Below are 20705 nucleotides of genomic sequence, written 5' to 3'. Positions count from 1 at the left end.
AAGGACAGAACTGGAATCACTCGATAGTAGTCACAGAGGGTAAGATTTTAGCCCTCTATAAGGAAAACCCATTATCAACTAGAGCTGTCCAAAGCCTTGGGAGGTGGTGAGCTCCCCATCACTAGAAGTGTCCAGATAGAGACTAGAAGACCACTTACATTGGATTCCAGATCAAGTAAGAATTGGACTAGATGGCCTCTGAGATCTCTCCCCACTCTGAGATGCTACATTCTAGGCTTCTATAATAAATACATAATTAGTCCCTTCCAAATATGCAGTACCAAGGTCTCCTGAATTCATCTGCCCTTCAAAAGAAAACCTCAGCTCTATTGTAGTTGGAGCTGCATTTCCATTGGTTGAAAACAGTGGGGAGACATCACCATATGTCACTAGGGGTCATTAAAAGCAAATCCTAATGAGCTAAGAATTATGAAGATTAAAGTGCCTTCAGTTTTTGCTGCACTGGACTGAGAGTGAATGCAGCCATCCTGCAGGGCTCCTCCAGCCTGTCGTGGGTGGTAGCTTTTTGTCATGGCTTTCTCATCAATGTGTGTTGTCTAGAGACTGCAAATAGCCAAATGCTAAAGCATTGGAAAATTTCCCTTCCAAGCGATGGGCTGCAAAAATACAAATCATTACCAGCAATTATCCGGGCAATCAGGGCAGCTCGAATTTGGCTCCAATTTATGCTCACAAGATGAGTGTGTGATTGCTCTGAAGTTGCCAGAGGGTAAGTGAGTTCCCAGCAAATAGCTTTACAGTTGAATTACTTGGTGTTAAACAACACCAGGACCAATTATTACATCAGTAAGATCCAAAGGGGAGAGGACTGGGGCACATTCAGTAGCAGCACAAAGATGGGGGTACAATGAACCTGTCCCAGTAAAGCACGTTCTTTACCCACATTCATTAATGGGGCTGTAAACAGCAGGACTGGCCACCATTATCACCCTTTGGCTGATGCACTTCAATTTAATGAGATTAAAGGTTTAATGGAGATAAAAAGCCTTCCCTTTATTCCCTGCTCCCATATTTAGCATAAGGCTTTCTGTCTCTAGTCATCGACAAAGAGGGACACAGCACAGAAGAGACTGCTTTGTGGACTAAAAGGGAAGAGAGATTCTTTCCAAAGTGTGTTCCCTCTTCTGATTCCCAATGACTAGCCAGTGTCTCCTGCTGTTCTCAGCCCTCCTATTTAGTCTGGCCCATGCAGAACAAATCTTCCAACCTAGTCTGGTTCTGGATATGGCCAAGATCTTATTGGATAACTACTGCTTCCCAGAAAACTTAATGGGAATGCAAGAAGCGATTGAGCAAGCAATCAAGAGTGGAGAGATCTTGGATATCTCCGATCCCCAAATGCTGGCCAGCGTCCTGACAGCCGGGGTGCAGGGCTCTCTCAATGACCCTCGGCTGGTGATCTCTTATGAGCCCAGCACCCCCGACGCTCCCCAGCAAAGCCCCAAACTCGCCAGTCTCACTCAGGAGGAACTACTCACCTTGCTCCAGCAAATGATCAAGTACCAGGTACTGGACGGTAATGTGGGTTATCTAAGAGTGGACTACATCCCTGGCCAGGAGGTGGTAGAGAAAGTCGGGGAGTTCCTGGTGAATGACATCTGGAAGAATCTCATGGGGACCTCTTCTCTGGTGTTGGATCTTCAGCACAGCACGGGGGGTGAAGTTTCAGGAATCCCCTTTGTCATTTCCTACCTACACCAAGGAGATACCCTGCTGCATGTAGACACAGTTTATGACCGGCCATCGAACACCACCACAGAGATCTGGACGCTACCCCAGGTGCTGGGTGAGAGGTACGGTGGGAAGAAGGATATGGTGGTCCTCACCAGCCACCGTACCGTAGGGGTGCCTGAGGATATTGCCTACATCCTCAAGAAGATGCGCCGGGCCATCGTGGTGGGAGAGCAGACTCTGGGAGGGGCCCTAGATCTCCGGAAGCTGCGCATCGGTCAGTCAGACTTTTTCATCACTGTGCCTGTGTCACGTTCTCTGAGCCCCCTCGGTGGGGGCAGCCAGACATGGGAGGGCAGTGGGGTGCTACCCTGTGTGGGGACTCCAGCAGAACAGGCCCTGGAGAAAGCACTGGCCATCCTCACCCTTCGCAGGGCAAGACCAGGAGCCATTCAGCGTCTCATGGAAGTGTTGCAGAATCACTACACCTTGGTCGATAGGGTACCTGCGCTGCTCCATCACCTTACTGCCATCGACTACTCGTCAGTGCTCACGGAGGAGGATTTCGCTGCCAAACTCAATGCGGGGCTACAGGCTGTGTCCGAGGACCCCAGGCTCCTCGTTCGGGTTCTAAGACCCGAGGAAGCCACGGCCGGAGCTGAACCTAGAGAGGAGGTTGCTACCGCTGCATCCACGTCAGTGCCTGAGGATGAATCCCAAAGGCAGGCCCTGGTAAACTCTGTGTTCCAGGTGTCAGTGTTGCCAGGTAACGTGGGCTATTTGCGGTTTGATGAGTTTGCGGACTCCTCCGTCCTTGGAGCGCTGGCTCCCTACGTGCTCCGACAGGTCTGGGAGCCCCTTCAGGACACGGATCATCTCATCATGGATCTCCGCTACAACCCCGGAGGGCCTTCCTCAGCCGTACCATTGCTCCTGTCCTATTTCCAGGACCCGGCCGCAGGCCCTGTTCGCCTCTTTGCCACCTACGATCGCCAGACCAACCAGACACAGGAGTACCACAGCCGGGCAGAGCTGCTCGGCAAACCCTATGGAGCCCAGAGAGGCGTCTACCTGCTCACGAGCCACCATACTGCCACAGCTGCAGAGGAGTTTGCTTTCCTCATGCAGTCCCTGGGCCGGGCCACCCTGGTTGGGGAAATCACAGCGGGCAGTCTGATGCACACCCGTACCTTTTCTCTGCTGCAGCCCCCCAATGGGAGCCTGGTTCTCATTGTGCCCATTCTCACATTCATTGATAACCACGGGGAGTGCTGGCTTGGAGGAGGAGTCGTACCGGATGCCATAGTCTTGGCTGAGGAAGCTCTGGACAAAGCCAAGGAGGTAATAGAATTTCACCAGAGGCTAGGGGCCTTGGTGGAAGGCACAGGACACCTCCTTGAGGCCCATTACGCTCTTCCAGAAGTAGTCGGGCAGGCCAGTGCCTTGTTGAGAGCCAAGCTAGTCCATGGAACCTACCGCACAGCTGTAGACTTTGAGTCATTAGCATCCCAACTCACCAGTGACCTGCAAGAGGTGTCTGGGGACCACCGTCTACATGTATTCCACAGTCCTGGGGAGCCAGTCCCTGAGGAATTGTCCCCACCCCAAAAGGGGGTCCCTTCCCCTGAGGAGCTGACTTACCTCATTGAGGCCCTCTTCAAGACAGAGGTGCTACCTGGGCAGCTGGGCTATCTCCGTTTTGATATGATGGCAGAGGCAGAGACAGTGCGAACCATAGGGCCCCAGCTGGTAGAGCTGGTGTGGGAGAAGCTGGTGAACACAGAAGCATTGGTGGTGGACCTCAGGTACAACCCTGGGAGCTACTCCACCAGTGTGCCTCTCCTCTGCTCCTACTTTTTCGAAGCTGAGCCTCGCAAGCACCTCTATACCATCTTTGATCGGGCAGCCTCCCAGGCTACAGAGGTTTGGACTCTGCCTCAGGTGTCTGGGGAGCGTTATGGTTCCCAGAAGGACCTGTACATCCTGATCAGCCACACCAGTGGCTCTGCAGCTGAGGCCTTTGCTCACACCATGAAGGACTTGCATCGGGCCACAGTCATTGGTGAGCCCACAGCAGGATGGGCCCTTTCAGTGGGCATTTACCAGGTGGGTAATAGCCCCCTTTACGCTTCCATGCCCACTCAGGTGGCCATCAGCCCAGTCACTGGCAAAGCCTGGGATATTGCTGGGGTTGAGCCTGATGTCAGTGTGCTGGCAAGAGAAGCCCTCATCACCACCCAGGGCATTGTTGACCTTCGTGCCAAGGTGCCCACCATTCTACAGACAGCTGGAAAGCTTGTTGCTGATAATTATGCCTCCCCAGAGGTGGGATCAAGAGTGGCAGCAAAGTTGGCAAGACTCCAGACCCAATATGGGCAAGTCACCTCAGAAGGGGAGCTGGCCGACATGTTGGGGGCAGATCTGCAGACTCTTTCCGGAGACAGACACTTGAAGACAGCCCATATCCCAGAGGACTCCAAGGACCGCATCCCTGGGATCGTTCCCATGCAGGTGAGACTCCACAACAGCCCTGATAGTATAAACCCAATGGGAAACCCTCTCTAATGGTATTTAATGTTTAAGCTGAAAGAGTAGAGAATCATGCAATCACTAGATGCATTCTGCTTAGCTTCTGAGGGAAGGACCAGGACTAACGGATAATTAAAAGGAGACAAACAAGTCCAAAGGAGGGAAAACAGAGCTGTCCAAAAAATAAAACTAGCTTCCTCCTGATATAATGAGTTCCCTCTCACTGCAGGTGTTCAAACAATAGTTGTGGGACATAGGGGTGAGGAGGGTAAGTTGTAAAGGAAATGCATGCTTCAGTTAGGGATTGGACAAGATGATCTCTGGAATCTCTTCCTACTACAAAATTTTATGAAAGTAAGAAACAGTTTCTTGCCCAGGGAAGTGAATCAACACAACTGGTCATTGTACAGATTGCAAGAGGAAGGCACATTGGCAAACCCACCAGGCTGGGTGGTGCCACAAGTAGAAGATAGATAGCCTGCTTAGAACGTAGATCTTTCAAGGGTCAAATCCACTGTTCAGAGAGCATGGCATGAGTGTTCCAGAGTTATTGTCAGAGGGCTCACCAGAATGGCCAGGAGAAGTCAAGGAACCCAGTCAATATAGCTCAATGCTAGTAGCTCTGGGAGAATGTTTGGTAGAAAAAGAGGTAGAAATAATTAGCTGAGTTAATTAATTAATAGCAATTAATGGCAATGAATTCGGTCAATTTTTTTCCCAGTTGAACCAACTTTTCATGACTTCATTTGGGGTTTTCTTGGCAAAGATAATGGAGTGGTTTGCTATTTTATGCCCATTTTACAGATGAGGAACTGGGGCAAACAGGGTCAAATGACTTGCCCAGGGCCGGAGGTGAATAAAGTATGTTGTACTAGGCTCTGGGAATTCAAAGAAAAAACTAAATAGTCCCTGCCCTCAAGGGACTTATATTCTACATGGGGGATGGGTGGGACACAGCATAAGAACAATTAAGTAAAGGTTTGCTAAGCACTGAATGCACCATATATCATTTGATGTGGGCAATAACCTGGAGGTATTATTATAGTAGAAAGGCCTGAAGAGCAGACACCCTGTTGTGTCAAACTATTCCATTTTACAAATGAGGAAGCTAGGTGACTTGCCTGTGCTAGTGAATGCTAGAGGCAGATGGCAAACCTAGATCTCTCCTCACTCCCACACCGGTGGGTGGGTGGGCTTTCCACTACCCTGCACCTTCTCTCACCACCCCACTGAACCCATAAAATGGATGAACTCAAATTCCTTAGTGCCTTTTCAGTGGAGGAAGAGGGAAGAGTTTGAAGTTTGTCTCTTTGAGACAGAAAGAAAATTGTCCAAATCCACATTTCCCAATCACTGCTTCTCAGAAAAACTGTGCCCTGCCTCATCTTCCTTGGCCTGTGAACCAACCATTCTTCTCCAAGGACAGTTTTGACCTGGTACTAAACATTTTAAAGCTTCTGCATTTAGCATGGGCCTTGCATGATGCAGGGGACAGAACAAAGAGGAGCTAGAAGGCCTGGGATGGTGTCCTAGGCTCTGCTTCTTGGTAGGTGTGTGACTGTAATCAAGGCCCTGGCCCTGACTGGGCCTCAGTTCTGTCAGCTATCAAATGAGGGGATAAGACAGGGTGATTTCTAAGGTCCTTCTCAGCCCTAATGGTCTCTTAGTCCGTTTCTATCCAAAGTCCATTTCTGCTTACTATGAGTGAGGCCCTGTGCAGGGTCCTAAGGATTCAAAGACAGAAGGGCAACAATCAGAGCTGCTTTATAGAACTCATAGACTTGAGGTCATCCTTAGAGAGCATTGAAAACAGAACAGACTGTCTGGCCCTACTCAAGGCCTTTTTAAGTACTTGCTGCTTGAAACCAATCCCGATAAAATACATACACACACACACACACACACACACACACGCATGCCTGCATGCATGCATACAGTTGTTAAATTCCACAGGGCTTCAAAAGATGAGGAATTATCCTCTGTCAGTGACCTTTATTGCTCACCCATACCACGAGTCTTAAAAAATGTCGAGCATCTTTTGAAATCACCTCTGTGCAGCCAGGAGGGGGCTTTTTCACATGAATTCAGGATTTCTGAACCACACATAAATAGAGTCAGACTGAAGCCATGGAGATAATGTGTATATTCCTGGAACCCAGGCCTCATTAATCAATCCACACACTCGAAAGATCAAGTGGAATTCCTGTCACTGGCCACTGGATTGGAAATGACAAACTCAATAGTCTCTGATGGTCATGTGCAACGGCCGAACAAAGTAAAGAGAAAGGGGAGAGAGGGGAGGGAGCAGAGAAGGGAGGAAGGGCATTGTTGCCATTTGTACAGACCATCAGGTCTATGGCCTGAACCCCCAAATAAAGCACCTCAGCTGTGTCAGAGATGCTGCCTGCCACTGAGGGGTGAGGATGCACTGGCGAAGGTAAGGAGGGCGGATGAAAAGCAAATTCAAGTCAACAAATATTTGCTAGTTTGTTCCAATTATTAATTATTAACAATAAGTTTGTTAATATTAGTTAAAAGCTTATTGCATTCAGGCTCTGGTGCCAGATCCCTGGGGGAGGTTCAAACATTAGTCCTATAACCATTTCTGCCCACATGCACCTTGCAACTTTTAAAAAATTTTATTCATTGGGAAAAAATTATTTATTGGGGGGGAGGGGTCCTGGTCTATGATGTCATTTTTGTATGGAACTCCCAAGTATGGAAACACCCTTCACATATGCAGATAAGGAATTTGTCTGCAACTTATAGCCTCAGAGAGCCATTTGGGAGGGGGGTACTAAAAGGAGTGACACGTCTGTGGTCACATCTAGTATGTCAGAAAGGCTGCACCTGGACCCATGTCTTCCTGACCCTGAGGCTGTCCTACTATATGCTGTGCCAAGGCTTCTCTCAAGGAAGGTTTAGCTTCACAGATCCAACTGACAAGACTTGGTAATTGATTGACTAAAAGAAATGAAGGAGAGGGGAGAGTGAAAGAAAACACCAAATTGCAGGAGCATTGGAGACAGTGGTGGGGAAAGTCAAATCAAGTTTGGGGGAAAGACAGGAAGTTCTACTTGGGAATTGTTGAATTTGAGGTGCCAATGGAACAACCAGATGGAAATGTCCTATATTAAGTTGGAGGTGCTGGCAAGAGAGATCAGAAGTAGAGATATAGATGTCGGAGTTGGGGGTAACAGTTGCAACTATGGGAATAAAGAAGATGTCAAGGTAAAGATCCTAGAGAGAGAAGAAGAAAGGGCCAAGGATAGAACTTTAAGGCCCATACCCTGCCTTAAAAGGTCAGCTAGAGGATGAGGAGAAGGTTGAAAAAGGAAGCAGAGGAGTGGCCCTGGACTTGCCCCCACATTTTCCTGGCTATCTTGAGGCTAGTTCATTTTTCATTACATCATCATTAATATTAGTGATAACAGCAGTAACACCTTCCCATTGCATATAGGTTTTAAAGTACTTTCCCATCTCATTTCATTTGCTCTTCATTACAACTCTTTAAGACAAGGCAGAAATGATACCCATTTCACAGATGTGGAAATTATAAATGGCAAAGTAAGGACCGGAAGCCAGATCTCCAACTAGCCTTGTGATCCCCAAACTATAGAAAGAAAATGAGATATCACACAGTCCAATGAGTCCCTTCAATTCATGCAGAACATGAGCTGTATGGACAGGGTTAATAATAACTTATCTGTGACTCCCTGCACCAGAAGGACTCATTAAATCATGGATGATAGGAACAGATAAATATAATTTTATCAATGACGTTTGAGAACTAGTTGGAGAATGAGGAGAGAAAACCAGAAATGAGAAGGTGAGGGATTTAGTAATATGGAATGAGATGAACAGAGCTTAAAAATAATCTTTTTTGGCAAATAATACCTTTTCCACCACTAATAGGAACACCAGTAGGCAATAGGATTCCAGGATATAGGATTGACAGTAGAATGAAACATGCTGACAGCATCTTAGCTTTAGAAAAAACCTTACTAAAAATCCACTTTGCTTTTCTTGTGTGAGGAACACTGGAGTTGGTGGGGGGTATCCAGTTTGGGGGCTCTTTACATTTCTCATCTAGATATTGAAACTCATACAATAGGCATATCTCAAAGACTCTTTTTCAGTGGTAATAACATTCCTTGAATATGATCAAATGAGGTGAATCCCAGAAACAAAGGGATAGGGCTTTTGATGGTATAAAGGCCAGCGGTGGGGAACCTTCAGCCTCGAGGCCACATATGGCTGAATCAATTCATTCAAAAGGCCACACTTGAGGACCTAGAGGGCCACATGAGGCCTTGAGGCAGCAGGTTCCCCACCCCTGGGAATGAACTCCCAATTAAGGAAACTTATCTGTATTGAATGCAGGTCAGCATCTTCTCAGCAACTTAGAATCTTAGAAAGTTGTCCATAGCACAGAGAGGTTAAGAGATTTGCCAAGAGTCACCCATCCAATAGGGATCAGAGACTGCTTCTTAATTCAAATCTTCCTAGTGTTGAGGCCAGCTCTCTGCTTACTACACTAGTTAATTCTGGTACCATGAATATGAACCTCTCACTCTGAGCTTTTGACTTGTTTGCTATTGATACTTAAAGTTTCCAATCATATCAAGATAATATTTGGACCTTGATTGGGAAATGTTATTTTCTTTAGTTAGAAATTTGTAAAATTTACTCAACTCCTTCTAGATCATAAGCTCCTTGGGGGCTGAGACTACATCTTAGTTATCCTTGCATTAAAACCCCCACCCAATACTTAGAATAGCACTTTGATGTCCTCTGAGGGGACATGGGGGTAGGGGATGAACCTATGACTTCAGTCATGCAAGGAACTCCCAGTGGGGAAATTTCTTCCACAGATATAGACTAGCAACTCATCTAAGAGAGTTGTCTGGGACATCAAGAAGGTAAGTTGTGATCCAGGGTCACATTGCCTGTGTCAGAGAAAGGACTTAAACTCAGATCTTCCTAATTCCTAGACTGGCCTTCTCTCCAATTTGCCAGTGTATTTGTTGGATGAATGAACTCTATGACTTTCCCAGTCTTATTTTGAATTCTGTCAGCTTCCTTCTGCTGAAGCTTTTGAAGACCTGATCAAGTTTTCCTTCCATACCAATGTGTTTGAGGGCAACATCGGCTACCTGAGGTTTGACATGTTTGGAGACTGTGAGCTGCTCACCCAAGTCTCAGATCTCCTGGTGGAGCATGTCTGGAAGAAGATCGTGCACACGGATGGGATGATTATTGACATGAGGTAAACATGAGAGGAAAAGGTCCCCAAACCTTGGCTGGAAATCCAGGCCATAGGATGACAGTGGAATTGAATAAAACCAGAGCTGTAATCAGCTTGGGAAGCAACTAGGTGGCTCGGTAGAGAGAGCACTGGGCCTGGAATCAGGAAAACCTGAGTTTTCTCTCAGTGGCCTCAGACACTTACTAGCTGTGTGACCCCGGGCAAGTCATTTAATCTGTTTGTCTCAATCTACTGGAGAAGAAAATGGCAAACCACTCTAGTATCTTTGCCAAGAAAACCCCGTGGACAGTATTGATGTGCTATAGTGCGTGGGGTCACAAAGAGTTGGACGCAGCTCAGCAACGACAATAACTAGCTTGAGGTTGTGGTCTAGAACCAAAGAGAAGGGAAAGGATTTGCTTCAAGGTGGTAGGACGTCAAACTTTAAATAATCTTATTTTCTTCCATAAGGAAATAATCAGCCCAACCTTACTCTAGCCCCTCCCCAACCCCAGGTTTCCTTTTTCCTCTTTCTTATTGCCATTGTTTTGTTACCGCGAATTGATTTTGTGTATATTTATACCTATGTAGATCTGAAGCAAAATGACCCTCAGAGGCCATCTAATCCAAATTTCTCATTTTATAGATAGAGAAAGGGAGATGTAATGGTTTGTCCAAAATCACACAGGCAGTAAGCGCCAGGGTCTGGATTTGAACCCAGGACCTCTGACTCCAAGGATAGCATACTTTCCACTGTACCACACTCCATCCTCAGCTTTTCTTTCTGTAAAAACCAGCTTCTCTCCCACCTTCCCTGAATAAGCATCCATACCTCCTCCTCAGTGAGGGCAGGAATCCCCATGCTACTTTGCCTGCCTCACTGTATTGGAGAGATAGTCACCAAGCCTTCTCTGATGGAGTCAAAAGAGGTTGACACCCCAAACCTTTTGGGTTGGATTAGAGGGCCTTGGAGATCCTTTCTAACTCTGAGATTCTATTCCTAAGCCTTCATAGTAACTAATTCGTCTTCCCACTCGACTCAATTTATCTTAATTACTTCTTGTATCATTTTCACATCATGAATAGTAAAGCTGATTTGAGGGTGCTTTCCCTGCCGGTTACTGTTTGCCTTAGGCAATGGTTCCCCAGATGTTGCTAATTATGGCTCTGAATGAGACCAAACTATTTCACCATTCCAGTTCAGTATCACCCAGAATACTTCTTAGAATGAATGAGGATATCTAGAGATTATCATTCTCCTGCTTATGACAGAATAGGCCAATGTAAACCTGAAAAATAAAGCCCTATATATAACTGTGTGCCTGTCCCTAAGAGAATTCAATATATGAAAAATCAGTCTTCACAAGAATGTAAACTCAGGATTGATCATTTATTCACAGAATTTTTTAAAAAATAAATTCTCTTAAAGAATCTCCTTATATGGAAAGATCTTGTCATGTCTATAAATTATGCTTGATGTGGCAGCTAGGTGGTGCCGTGGCACACAGAGGCATGGACCTGGAGTCAGGAATCTCTAAGTTCTAATCCAGCCTTAGGCACTTTACTACCTGTGTGACCCGGGGCAAATCACTTAACCGCTGTTTGCCTCAGTTTCTTCAATTGTAAAATGGGGATAATAACATCTACCTCCCAGGATTCTTGTGAGGATTTAATGAGACGTTTGTAAAATGTTTAGCTTACTGTGTAGAACATATTAAGTGATATATATCTATATCTATATATCTATATATATAATATAGATATATATCATAAGTGACATATATATATCTATATGCTTAGTAGCTCCTTCCCCTTGATTTGGGGGGAAAATTAATTCAAACCTAGGTTTTCAGAAACAAGAGGTAGCATGGCTTTGAGAATACAGAGAGATTCCTAAGAATCGGAAAGACCTATGTTCAAGACTCATCTGTGACATATGTAATTCTGGGCAGATCACTTAAACTCTCAATGTTCTAGAGCAGTGGAACCAGGGGCCATTAAACTCTATATAAGGATCCCTGAGGGTAGCTTATTTACTTAGGAAACCACATATTAACATTATCTATGTTCCATTGTGTTTTATTTATTTTGTTAAATTTTTCCCAATAATGTTTTGATCTGGTTGGGGCACTCTGGAGTGTTGGGGCTGAAAACTGATCTAGACAGTACTCTAGAACTATAAATAAATTTAGAAAGGGTACTAACCTACATCGGTAAAGGATGTTTCCTTACCTGAGAGATCTCTATATTCATGAAATGATAGGTTCAATCCTATCCACATGCCTCTTCAGGAACATAAGAGAATTTTGGAGTTAGAAGAGATCTTAAGGTTCATATAGTCCAACCCATTTACAAAGAAGGCGGTAAGACTCAAAAAAGACAAGGTGACTTATCCAAAGTCCTACAGGTAGTTAGTGGCAGAACTGAAGCTAAAACCCATGTCTCAAATCTGTTGCTTACAGGATGCTCAGGTTGTATGGATCTGTGTGGGAGAATATTTAGCATCTTGTACAGAGATACGGTATTAAAACCCAGAGATTGACCTCTCCTTCTGGAGGCACTGAGCAATCTCTGAGTTCTTTCCTGCACAGGCTGTATCACTCTTTTACCCATGACCCCAAATATTTTTTACAAGATCAGAGACATGTAAGTTATGAGGCAAAGTATTTCTCTTCTGTAGGAACAACTTGGACTTCTAGAGAGAAAGTGGGAGAGAAATGGAGGAAGCATGGAGTCCCTCTCTACTCTGATAAAGAAAGGAGACTAACCTTGGGAGTTGGAGGTTCACTACCCTTAGTTCCCCACTAAGGAATCACCACCCTTAGCGATCACTAGGTGGCATTAGACTCCACAAAAACCCAAAGTTGGCTATTTCTTCACTGGGAGTCCATAGAAACAGAATAAAACTGTTTATCATTGTCCTATATTTGAGGATGTTGCTGCCTACCCTGACCAACATATGTTAGGGCAAGAGAGGCAAGGAAATGGGAGGGTTGTGGGGAGAAGAGGAGTAGCTGAAAAGATTTCTACAAGGTCAGTATCCTGTCCTTTAATAAAGATTTGCTCTCTGATTTGCTGCTGACTATTTCTGGGGTCCTTTGATTATTGTTTAAAAAAATAATAATCTCTCTTGGAAACTTACTGGTGCCCAAATGGCCATAAGGGTAACGTTTTACCTCTAAACTCTGATGTTTACAATCTATAAAGGGATGGAGGTTGGGCTGCATTGGAAGAAGCAGTTAGTGTCAAGATAGCATCCTTGGATTTGACACCTGACTCTGCTATGTTACTTATTTATTAGGAATGTAGCTCATCAGGACCTCACTTTATTCACATAGAAATTGATATATTGTACTATGGCATACCTTCATATCCTGCTTCCTAGTTTCAAAGATTCAGAGGTTGGTAGAAGCAGGGGTGTGCTAGACCAAATTCTAACTGGAAGAGCCAATTATTATATTCTCAGGGTGAACATTTATACTTCAAAAATCTGTAATGGAAATCATAACTTGGTTTATTGTGCTCTTGATTGTCTAGCCTCAAGAAAGTGTTAATAATGCAGGTTTAACTTAAATGGATTTGGAGGCAGCTAGCTCATTTAGTGGATAGCACACTAGTCCTGGAGTCAGGAGGACCTAAGTTCAAATCTAGCCTCAGACACTTAGTAGGTGTGTGACCCTGGGCAAGTCACTTAAAAGTTTTTTGGAAGTCACCTCAGAAGTCATTTATTCCTCATTTTACAAATGAGGAAACTGAGGCACAGGCAAAAGTCTAAATCCCCAAATAGAAACTATACCTTTTACCCATTGCTAAGTTGAACATCTTAGAATTTCTAAACTAGAAGAGATTTTAGATATTGCCTATTTCAACCTCCCTTATTTTACAAATGAGAAAACTGAGACAATGTGACATGGTAGAGGGCCACGTGGCACAGCATGTCACTGAATCTCTTTGCAACTTTTTGATTTTAGAATTTCATGAAAAAATCATGATGCAGAAAGCAACCTAGAGAAAAATTTATCTATGCCCACAGTGGGATGCAAGATGGGAAAGTGGAGTGACTTGTAGTATCAGGTAACTTTAGTTTGGTTCCTAAAATTTCTAATTCTAGTTAATATCCAACAGGTTCAATATAGGAGGCCCCACCTCCTCCATCTCAGCTCTGTGCTCCTACTTCTTTGATGAAGGTCAAAAGGTTCTTCTAGATCGGATCTACAACAGACCCAACGATTCCATCACTGAAATCTGGACACAGCCTCACGTTGCAGGTGAGAGGGATAACCAGAGGATGAATTTTTACCTGATTGGTTTTCATTACAACATGATTTCTTTTCAAATTGTTCTTCAGCATAAATTAGAGAATCTGTAACCTTTTTTGTGTCATGGAAGTCCTGTGAAAACTAGAGATCCCTTCTCAGAATGACTTTTTAAAGATATATAATGTAAAATCCACAAGATGAGAAAGGAAACCAAAAACATTGAAAACCAGTTATCAAAATATTTAAAAAGCTTGGAAATCCAAGTTCACACACCTCAGGTTGAGACCCCCTGGTTTAGAACAGTCATTTTAGGGCAAGTGCATAACTGCATAAGGTGATTTTGGACTAGGGGGTCTTTAAAGGATTTCTTGGAGGAGGAAAAGAATTGATCTAAAGAGATCGATTTATACACATAGAACTCATCAACCAACTTTACTGGCTCATCATCCATTTTTTCATTTAGATTGTAAAAGACATACAGAAGATGGACACAAAGGCAGGTAATGGAAGAGGAATACAAATGCAGAAATAATGAGAGTAGTTAGTTGGGGATGGCAAGAAAAGCTAAGGACAATAAAATAACTTCTGGGTGATTATTTTTGTTTTTTTTTAATTGGGGAAAAGAGGGACCAAAGAGAGGATCCAATTTGTAGCTTGGGTGGGTAGGGATATGATAATGGACAACAGAAAAAAAAGCGGGGCTATCCAATTCATATTTTGTTTCTAATTCCTGTTAAGGAGAATGATCTTAAACTCATAGGAAGAAAGAAAAAAATGACTGAGAGAGAATTAATACCATGTAAGTAGCTTTATAGTAAGAGACCACCTAGCTACCCTTGATTAATTCTACATCCTGGAAGAGCTGGCAGATATATGACTGCTGAGTCACTGTCAGTGACCTCCGAGAGATCATGAGGAATAGAAGAGAAATACAACTGGTGTCCCAGTTTCCAACAGCAGGAAGAAAATGAAGTCAGCAGTCTATAATCCAGTGAGCTTGATTGACTTCGATTCCAAGCAAAGTTCCAGTATATATTATTAAAAATGTAGCTAGTAAATCTCTAGGGGAAAAATAGATAATAGCAAAGAGCCAGCATGGTTTCATCAAAAATAGATCATACCTGACTAATCTCACTTCTTTTTTGACAAGATTGCTAGAAGACAATGCCACAGATATGGTTTGCCTAGATTTCACTGAAGCATTTGAGAAAGTCTCTCTGCTGTTATTCTTGTGGAAATTATTCAAAAACATTATCTACATAATAGTATAACAAAGTAGATTCAGAACTAGGTGAATGGTCACACCAAAAGTGTAGTCACTGATCCCCTAATCTAAGAGATGCTTTGAGAGATCCTTTAATCAAAAGGAAGGGAGTCTGTAGTGAAGTACCTCAGTGATCTGTGCGGAGTCCTGTGCTGTTTAACATTTTAATTAGTGACTTACATATGGATATAAATGATAATATGGATATAAATGATAAACTTAGCACATTTGCAGATGTTGCAAAGCTGGAAAGGATAGCTAATTAAGTGGCTGAGAGACTCAGTCCAGAAAGAAATCTTGACAAGTTAGAACATTGGATCAAAGCAAATGAAATGAAATTCATAGGGATAAATGTTCTTAATTTAATAGAATCTGAGTTCTATTAAAACAATTTCAAAAGTGCAAGATTTAGGAGACAAATGACCCAGTGGTTTTAGTGGATTTTAAGTTCAATATGAGTCAACAGCCAAAACAGTTCATTTGATTTTAGTTTACATTAAGAGAAACACAGTGAACGATTAAAAAAAGGATGGAAATGTTGGAGGGGCTGCAGAAAAACAGGCATTATAATATACCACTGGTGATGCCATGAATTAATTCAACCATTCTAGAAAGCAATTTGGAATTATATTTTTAAGTATCTAAAATGTCCATATCAGGGGTGGGGAACCTGTGGCCTCAAGGTCACATGTGGCCCTCTAGGTGCTTTAATAAAAAAAAAATTTGTTCTGTGAAGTTTGGATTCAGTCAAAGGGCTGCACTTGAGGACATAGAGGGCCACATGTGGCCTCGAGGCTGCAGGTTCCCCACCCCTGGTCCATACCCTTGACTTGGAGATTTCACACCAAGGCATATATCCTCAAGGAGGTCCAGGACAGAAATAAAGGTCTTATACAGAACATATAATGAGCTGAAGATGTCAAGAAAAGTTTAGGACAATAACAGATATTAATAGCTGAACTTTTGTGGCCACCAAGCACCAAAAAATAATGAATGGATGAAACCATATATATAGATATATATGTATATATATGCACACACATATGTATATATATACATATATATGTATATTAAGTGCTTAATATAATCTAGGCACCATGCTAAGTACTGGAGGTACAAATGCAATAGTTAAGAGTATCCCTGCCCTCAAAGACCCCACATTGTAATAGGGGAAAATGAGAGGGGGGAAGGGAGGGAGTGAGGGAAAGGGAAGAAGAAGAAAGAGGAGGAGGAGGAGGAGAAGAAGAGAAGAAGGAGAAGAAGAAGAAGAAGAAGAAGAAGAAGAAGAAGAAGAAGAAGAAGAAGAAGAAGGAGGAGGAGGAGGAGGAGGAGGAGGAGGAGGAGGAGGAGGAGGAGGAGGAGGAGGAGGAGGAGGAGGAGGAGGAGGAGGAGGAGGAGGATGTACTATGATATTAGTATATAATAGTATGTATAATATTAGTATATAATCTGAGTAGTAGTAATATATATACATTTATTGTTTGTTTATCTATCTAACTTTCTATTTATTTATGGGAGTAGTGACCAGGGAAAGGAGTTGGGGTCTGTTAAGTAACAAGGATATTAAGCTGGTCTATAAAGAAGAGAATTAACACACACTTTCCAAAAATAAAGGTATTATTGATTTGATTTCTGTGCTCAGAGGTAGAAAACTAGGGGTAGGGGATGGTAAAGTAGATAGTAACGAAGTAGATGAATAGAAGGCATGGGAAGCATGGTCTGGTCTGCGATTGACTAGACCAATTGGACTTTGTTTAGTCACCAGTCAATATGGCAGAGCTCCAGGGTAGCAATTCCAAAGCTGAATAGGTGCCCGTCAATTGGGGAATGAATAAAGAACTTTTGGTATGGGGATGCCATGCAATATTACTATGTTGAAAGAAATGATGACTGTGAGAAATTCAGATAACTATGAGAAGACTTATGTAAACTAATGAAGAGTAAAATAAACATAATCAAGAAAAGGCTATACACAACAATTGTTAATAGGAAGGAAAACAGAAAAATGAAATAGAATGCTGCAAAGTTCTAATTACCAAACTTGTCCCAGGAGAAGAGCTGAGAAAATACATGTCACTACCCTTCTTAAAGAGGTGGGAAACTATGGGCATGGAATATTATATATACTATTAAATACTATAGATGCGTTGGTTTTTCTGAACCATTTTTTCTTTTTAAATATTTGTTACAAGGAACAGTTCACTGGGTAGAAGAGGAAAAGGAAAGATATTCAGAAGTGAAGGTGATATAAAAGCAAAAGAAAGCAAAACTCCCTGACCACTTTTTAGAGATGCAATAGAGAGAATTTATGTTTAGACAAAATTTTTGAAAAAAATGACCTCCTGGGTCCTTTCCAATCCTGATATTCTGTGATTTCAAGAGGCTAACACACCATATAAGGGGATCCAAGTAGTGAGAAACCACAAGACTAGAAATTAAGTCTTTAAACCCTCAGCTCAGTTATTTTATCTATGAGGGCATGTGCTAGTATGTTAGAATGTGCAGAAAATGTGCTTGTGATTCTACAGTTCAGTGGAGGGGAGCCATGATTTAGATAAGCCTAATAGAGATAACTAAAAAATCCTACTGCCTTTAGATTTTTTTTTCCTTTGTCCTTCTGTTTGAACACAGATGTGTCTGTGGTTTGGGAATTCATAACACTTAGAGCCTTATAATAATGTTGCGTTGTCAGCAAACCCCTGGGAACCAGTATGAGGGAGAAAATACCCCCTTGACTATCTTCTAACCCAGGCAACTCCAACAATCCAACGAGCTGAAGCAACTTCAGATTATACCAGGCTGCAGGGCATAGAATAAAGAATATTAACTCTAAAGTCAGAAGACCTAGGTTCAAATTCTAGCTCTGGCAATTACTACCCATGTGATTCAGGCAAGTCTCTTAATTTGTGAAGTCTCAGATTCCTCATCTGTAAAATGAAAGAGTCAGACAAGGTGGCCTCTGACGTCCTTTCAACCTCTACATCTTGGATCCTATGATGTTTTAGAGAATGTACAAGAGCTGGCACAGAATCAGACAACTTGAGAGTTGGGGGGGACCTCAGTGATCTTCTAGTCTAACTCACAGACTATGACATAACTAGCAAGGGGGTGTCCAGCTTCTGTTTGAAGATCTCCAGGAAGGGGAATCTATCACTTCTGTAGAAGGCCCTTTCCACTCCTGGACAACTGTCATTGTTAGGAAGATTTTTCTAATATCAAACCTTAAATAGTCTCTTTGGGACTTCTACCCATTGCTCCTCATTTTGCCTTCCCCTCTGGGGCCTGAGAGAGTGGGTATGATCCCTCCAACAAAACAATCCTTAGCATACTTGAAGACATCCCTCATGTCCTCACCCCACCTCAGACTGTCTTCTCTAAATTAAACATTTCTGCTTCCCAAGACTGGTCCTCATATGACACAGACACAAGGCCCTTCGCCTTCTGGATTTCTCTCATGTGGACCCTCACAGCTTATCCACATCCCTCTTAAGCTGTGGCACTTAGATCTGAACAATACTCCATAGGAAGACATCAGAGTTCAGTGGGACTCCAGGTTCAGTCGTTTTCAATTGTGTCCAACTCTTCGTGACCCCGTTTGGGGTTTTCTTGGCAAAGATACTGGAGTGGTTTGCCATTTCCCTCTCCTGCTCATTTTATAGATGAGGAACTGAGACAAACAGGGTTAAGTGACTTGCCCAGGGTCATACAGTTAGTACGTTATCTGAGGTCATATCTGAACTCGATTCTTCCTGACTTCAGGCCCAACTACACTGTTTAGCTGTCTCCATATTCCCAAAAACAATTCCTCTCTTAACCAGCACTAGATTTCATCTGCCTTTTTGGATACCTCATCATACGGCTGGCTCATATTGATGGGTAGTCCACTAAAACCCCCAGATCTTTTTCATAACAACTATTATCTACACCTCTCTTGCTTATATTTGTGAAATGGGGTTTTTTTGCACCCAAGAGTACATTTATCCTTATTAAACTTGACTTTATTAAATTTAGCCCAATGCTCTAGACTATCGAGATCCTTTCGGAGCCTGACTCCGCTATCCAGTTGGTTAGCTATCCCTCCCAGCACTGTGTCAACATGATAATGATGACATTTGTATGGTGCTTTATGGTTTGCAAAGCATTTAGCAGCATTGTCCCATTTGATCTTCACAACAACTCTGAGAGCTAGTTGCTACCATTATCCTCATTTCACAGATGAAGAAACTGAGGTAGAGTTAGGTAACTTGCCCAGAGTCACACAGCTGGTAAGTGTATGAAGTTGAATTTGAACTCAGGTCTTCCTGACTCCAGGTCTTGCACTCTATCCACTGACCCACCCAGCTCCCTCTTGTCTCATCTGCAAATGTGATAAATATGGCATCTATATCTTTATCCAAGTCACTAACCCACAGCTTTTTAGAGTTGTACAATTCTCTGTTCCAAAGAAATCAGAATTTGCCCTGGGCAGGACTTTCAGCCCATCCATGCCACCCCTCCCCACGCCCCGTTACTGCATAAAAATAAACATCAAGAATCCAATGAGGTGGATATTGAACAAAGTTCTCCCACTAGTCTTGAAGGGTATAAGACCGGGAATATGGGTCTGTATGTAGGGAAAGATGCCGCATCCTGTAAGATTTCCATTAAATGGAGAAATGTACAGAAGGTTTTGCTATCACAAAGAATGTTTACATTCATTATCTCATTTGATCTCTACAACAAGCATGTTAAATAAGAAAGTGGAGGAGTTGGGGGACGGGGCACGATAATGGAATTGAAGTCAGAGGACCTGGGCTCGAATCCCAGTTCTGCCATTTACAATATACATATACCCTGGACAAGTCAGTCCTTTCATCTTCTGGTGGCTTCAGTTGTCTCAGGTGTCAAATGTGGGCATTGGAGTAGACAGGAAATCAAGATTAGAACTCTGGACTCTAGAGCTCCTTCCATCACCCCAAAATGCATCAGCAACAGACTCAAAACAGAAAGCAGCCTGAGACCTTCTCAGCCTCCCCAGGAGAATGTTTCTGACTCATCACTTTTGAGACCTTTGATCAGTCAAGAAGCATTTGTTAATCACCTACTGTGGGCACCTACTGTGTGCTGGCAATGCAAAGAGAAAGCTGAAACAATCTCGGCCTTCCCAGGCCTTACATTCTATCAACTTTGTCTCTTGCAGGTGAACGATATGGTTCCAAAAGGAGTGTGATCATTCTTACGAGCAGCATGACAGCAGGAGCCGCAGAGGAGTTTGTATACATAATGCAGGGGATTGGGAGGGCTTTGGTCATTGGGGAAGTGACCAGCGGTGGCTGCCAACCCCCACAGACCTACCACGTGGATGACACGGACCTCTACATCACCATCCCTACCACCCGATCCGTGGGTTCTAGGGACCGACCCTCCTGGGAGGGAACAGGAGTGGCTCCTCATGTGGAAGTTCCAGCTGACCAAGCCCTAAGCAAAGCCAAGGAGATGTTCACCCATCACTTGCAGAGGGCAAAATAGACCTCCTAGCCTGGTAGAAGCAATGTCAGAGTTTCCTTAGTTTAAAATTGTCCTAAAAGTTATCAATGTACAGAAAGAAGGGATGTGCCTAGGTATTATATAAACTATACTTACTATAGAGACCAAGGCTGTATGCTATGGATGTATTTGGTAGAGCTTGGTTTTGCTTATCTTTCTATAGAAGCATAGAATCAGGATCCTCATG

General features: G+C 43.3%; 1 protein-coding gene across 1 annotated transcript; it reads left to right on the top strand.

Moving 5' to 3' along the window:
• Positions 1 to 1155: 1155 nt before the first annotated feature.
• RBP3 (retinol binding protein 3) lies at positions 1156 to 20500 on the top strand. Its single transcript, XM_036769582.1, has 4 exons — positions 1156 to 4203; positions 9300 to 9490; positions 13595 to 13737; positions 20172 to 20500. Exons 1-4 carry the CDS (start codon positions 1156 to 1158, stop codon positions 20498 to 20500), a joined length of 3711 nt encoding a protein of 1236 aa, XP_036625477.1.
• The last annotated feature ends 205 nt before the right edge of the window (positions 20501 to 20705 follow it).

Source organism: Trichosurus vulpecula, chromosome 8, assembly GCF_011100635.1.
Source record: "Trichosurus vulpecula isolate mTriVul1 chromosome 8, mTriVul1.pri, whole genome shotgun sequence".
NCBI classification, from domain to species: Eukaryota; Metazoa; Chordata; class Mammalia; order Diprotodontia; family Phalangeridae; genus Trichosurus; species Trichosurus vulpecula.
The sequence above is the reverse complement of the archived record's forward strand: the minus strand, read 5'-3'. Positions and strand labels throughout refer to the sequence as shown.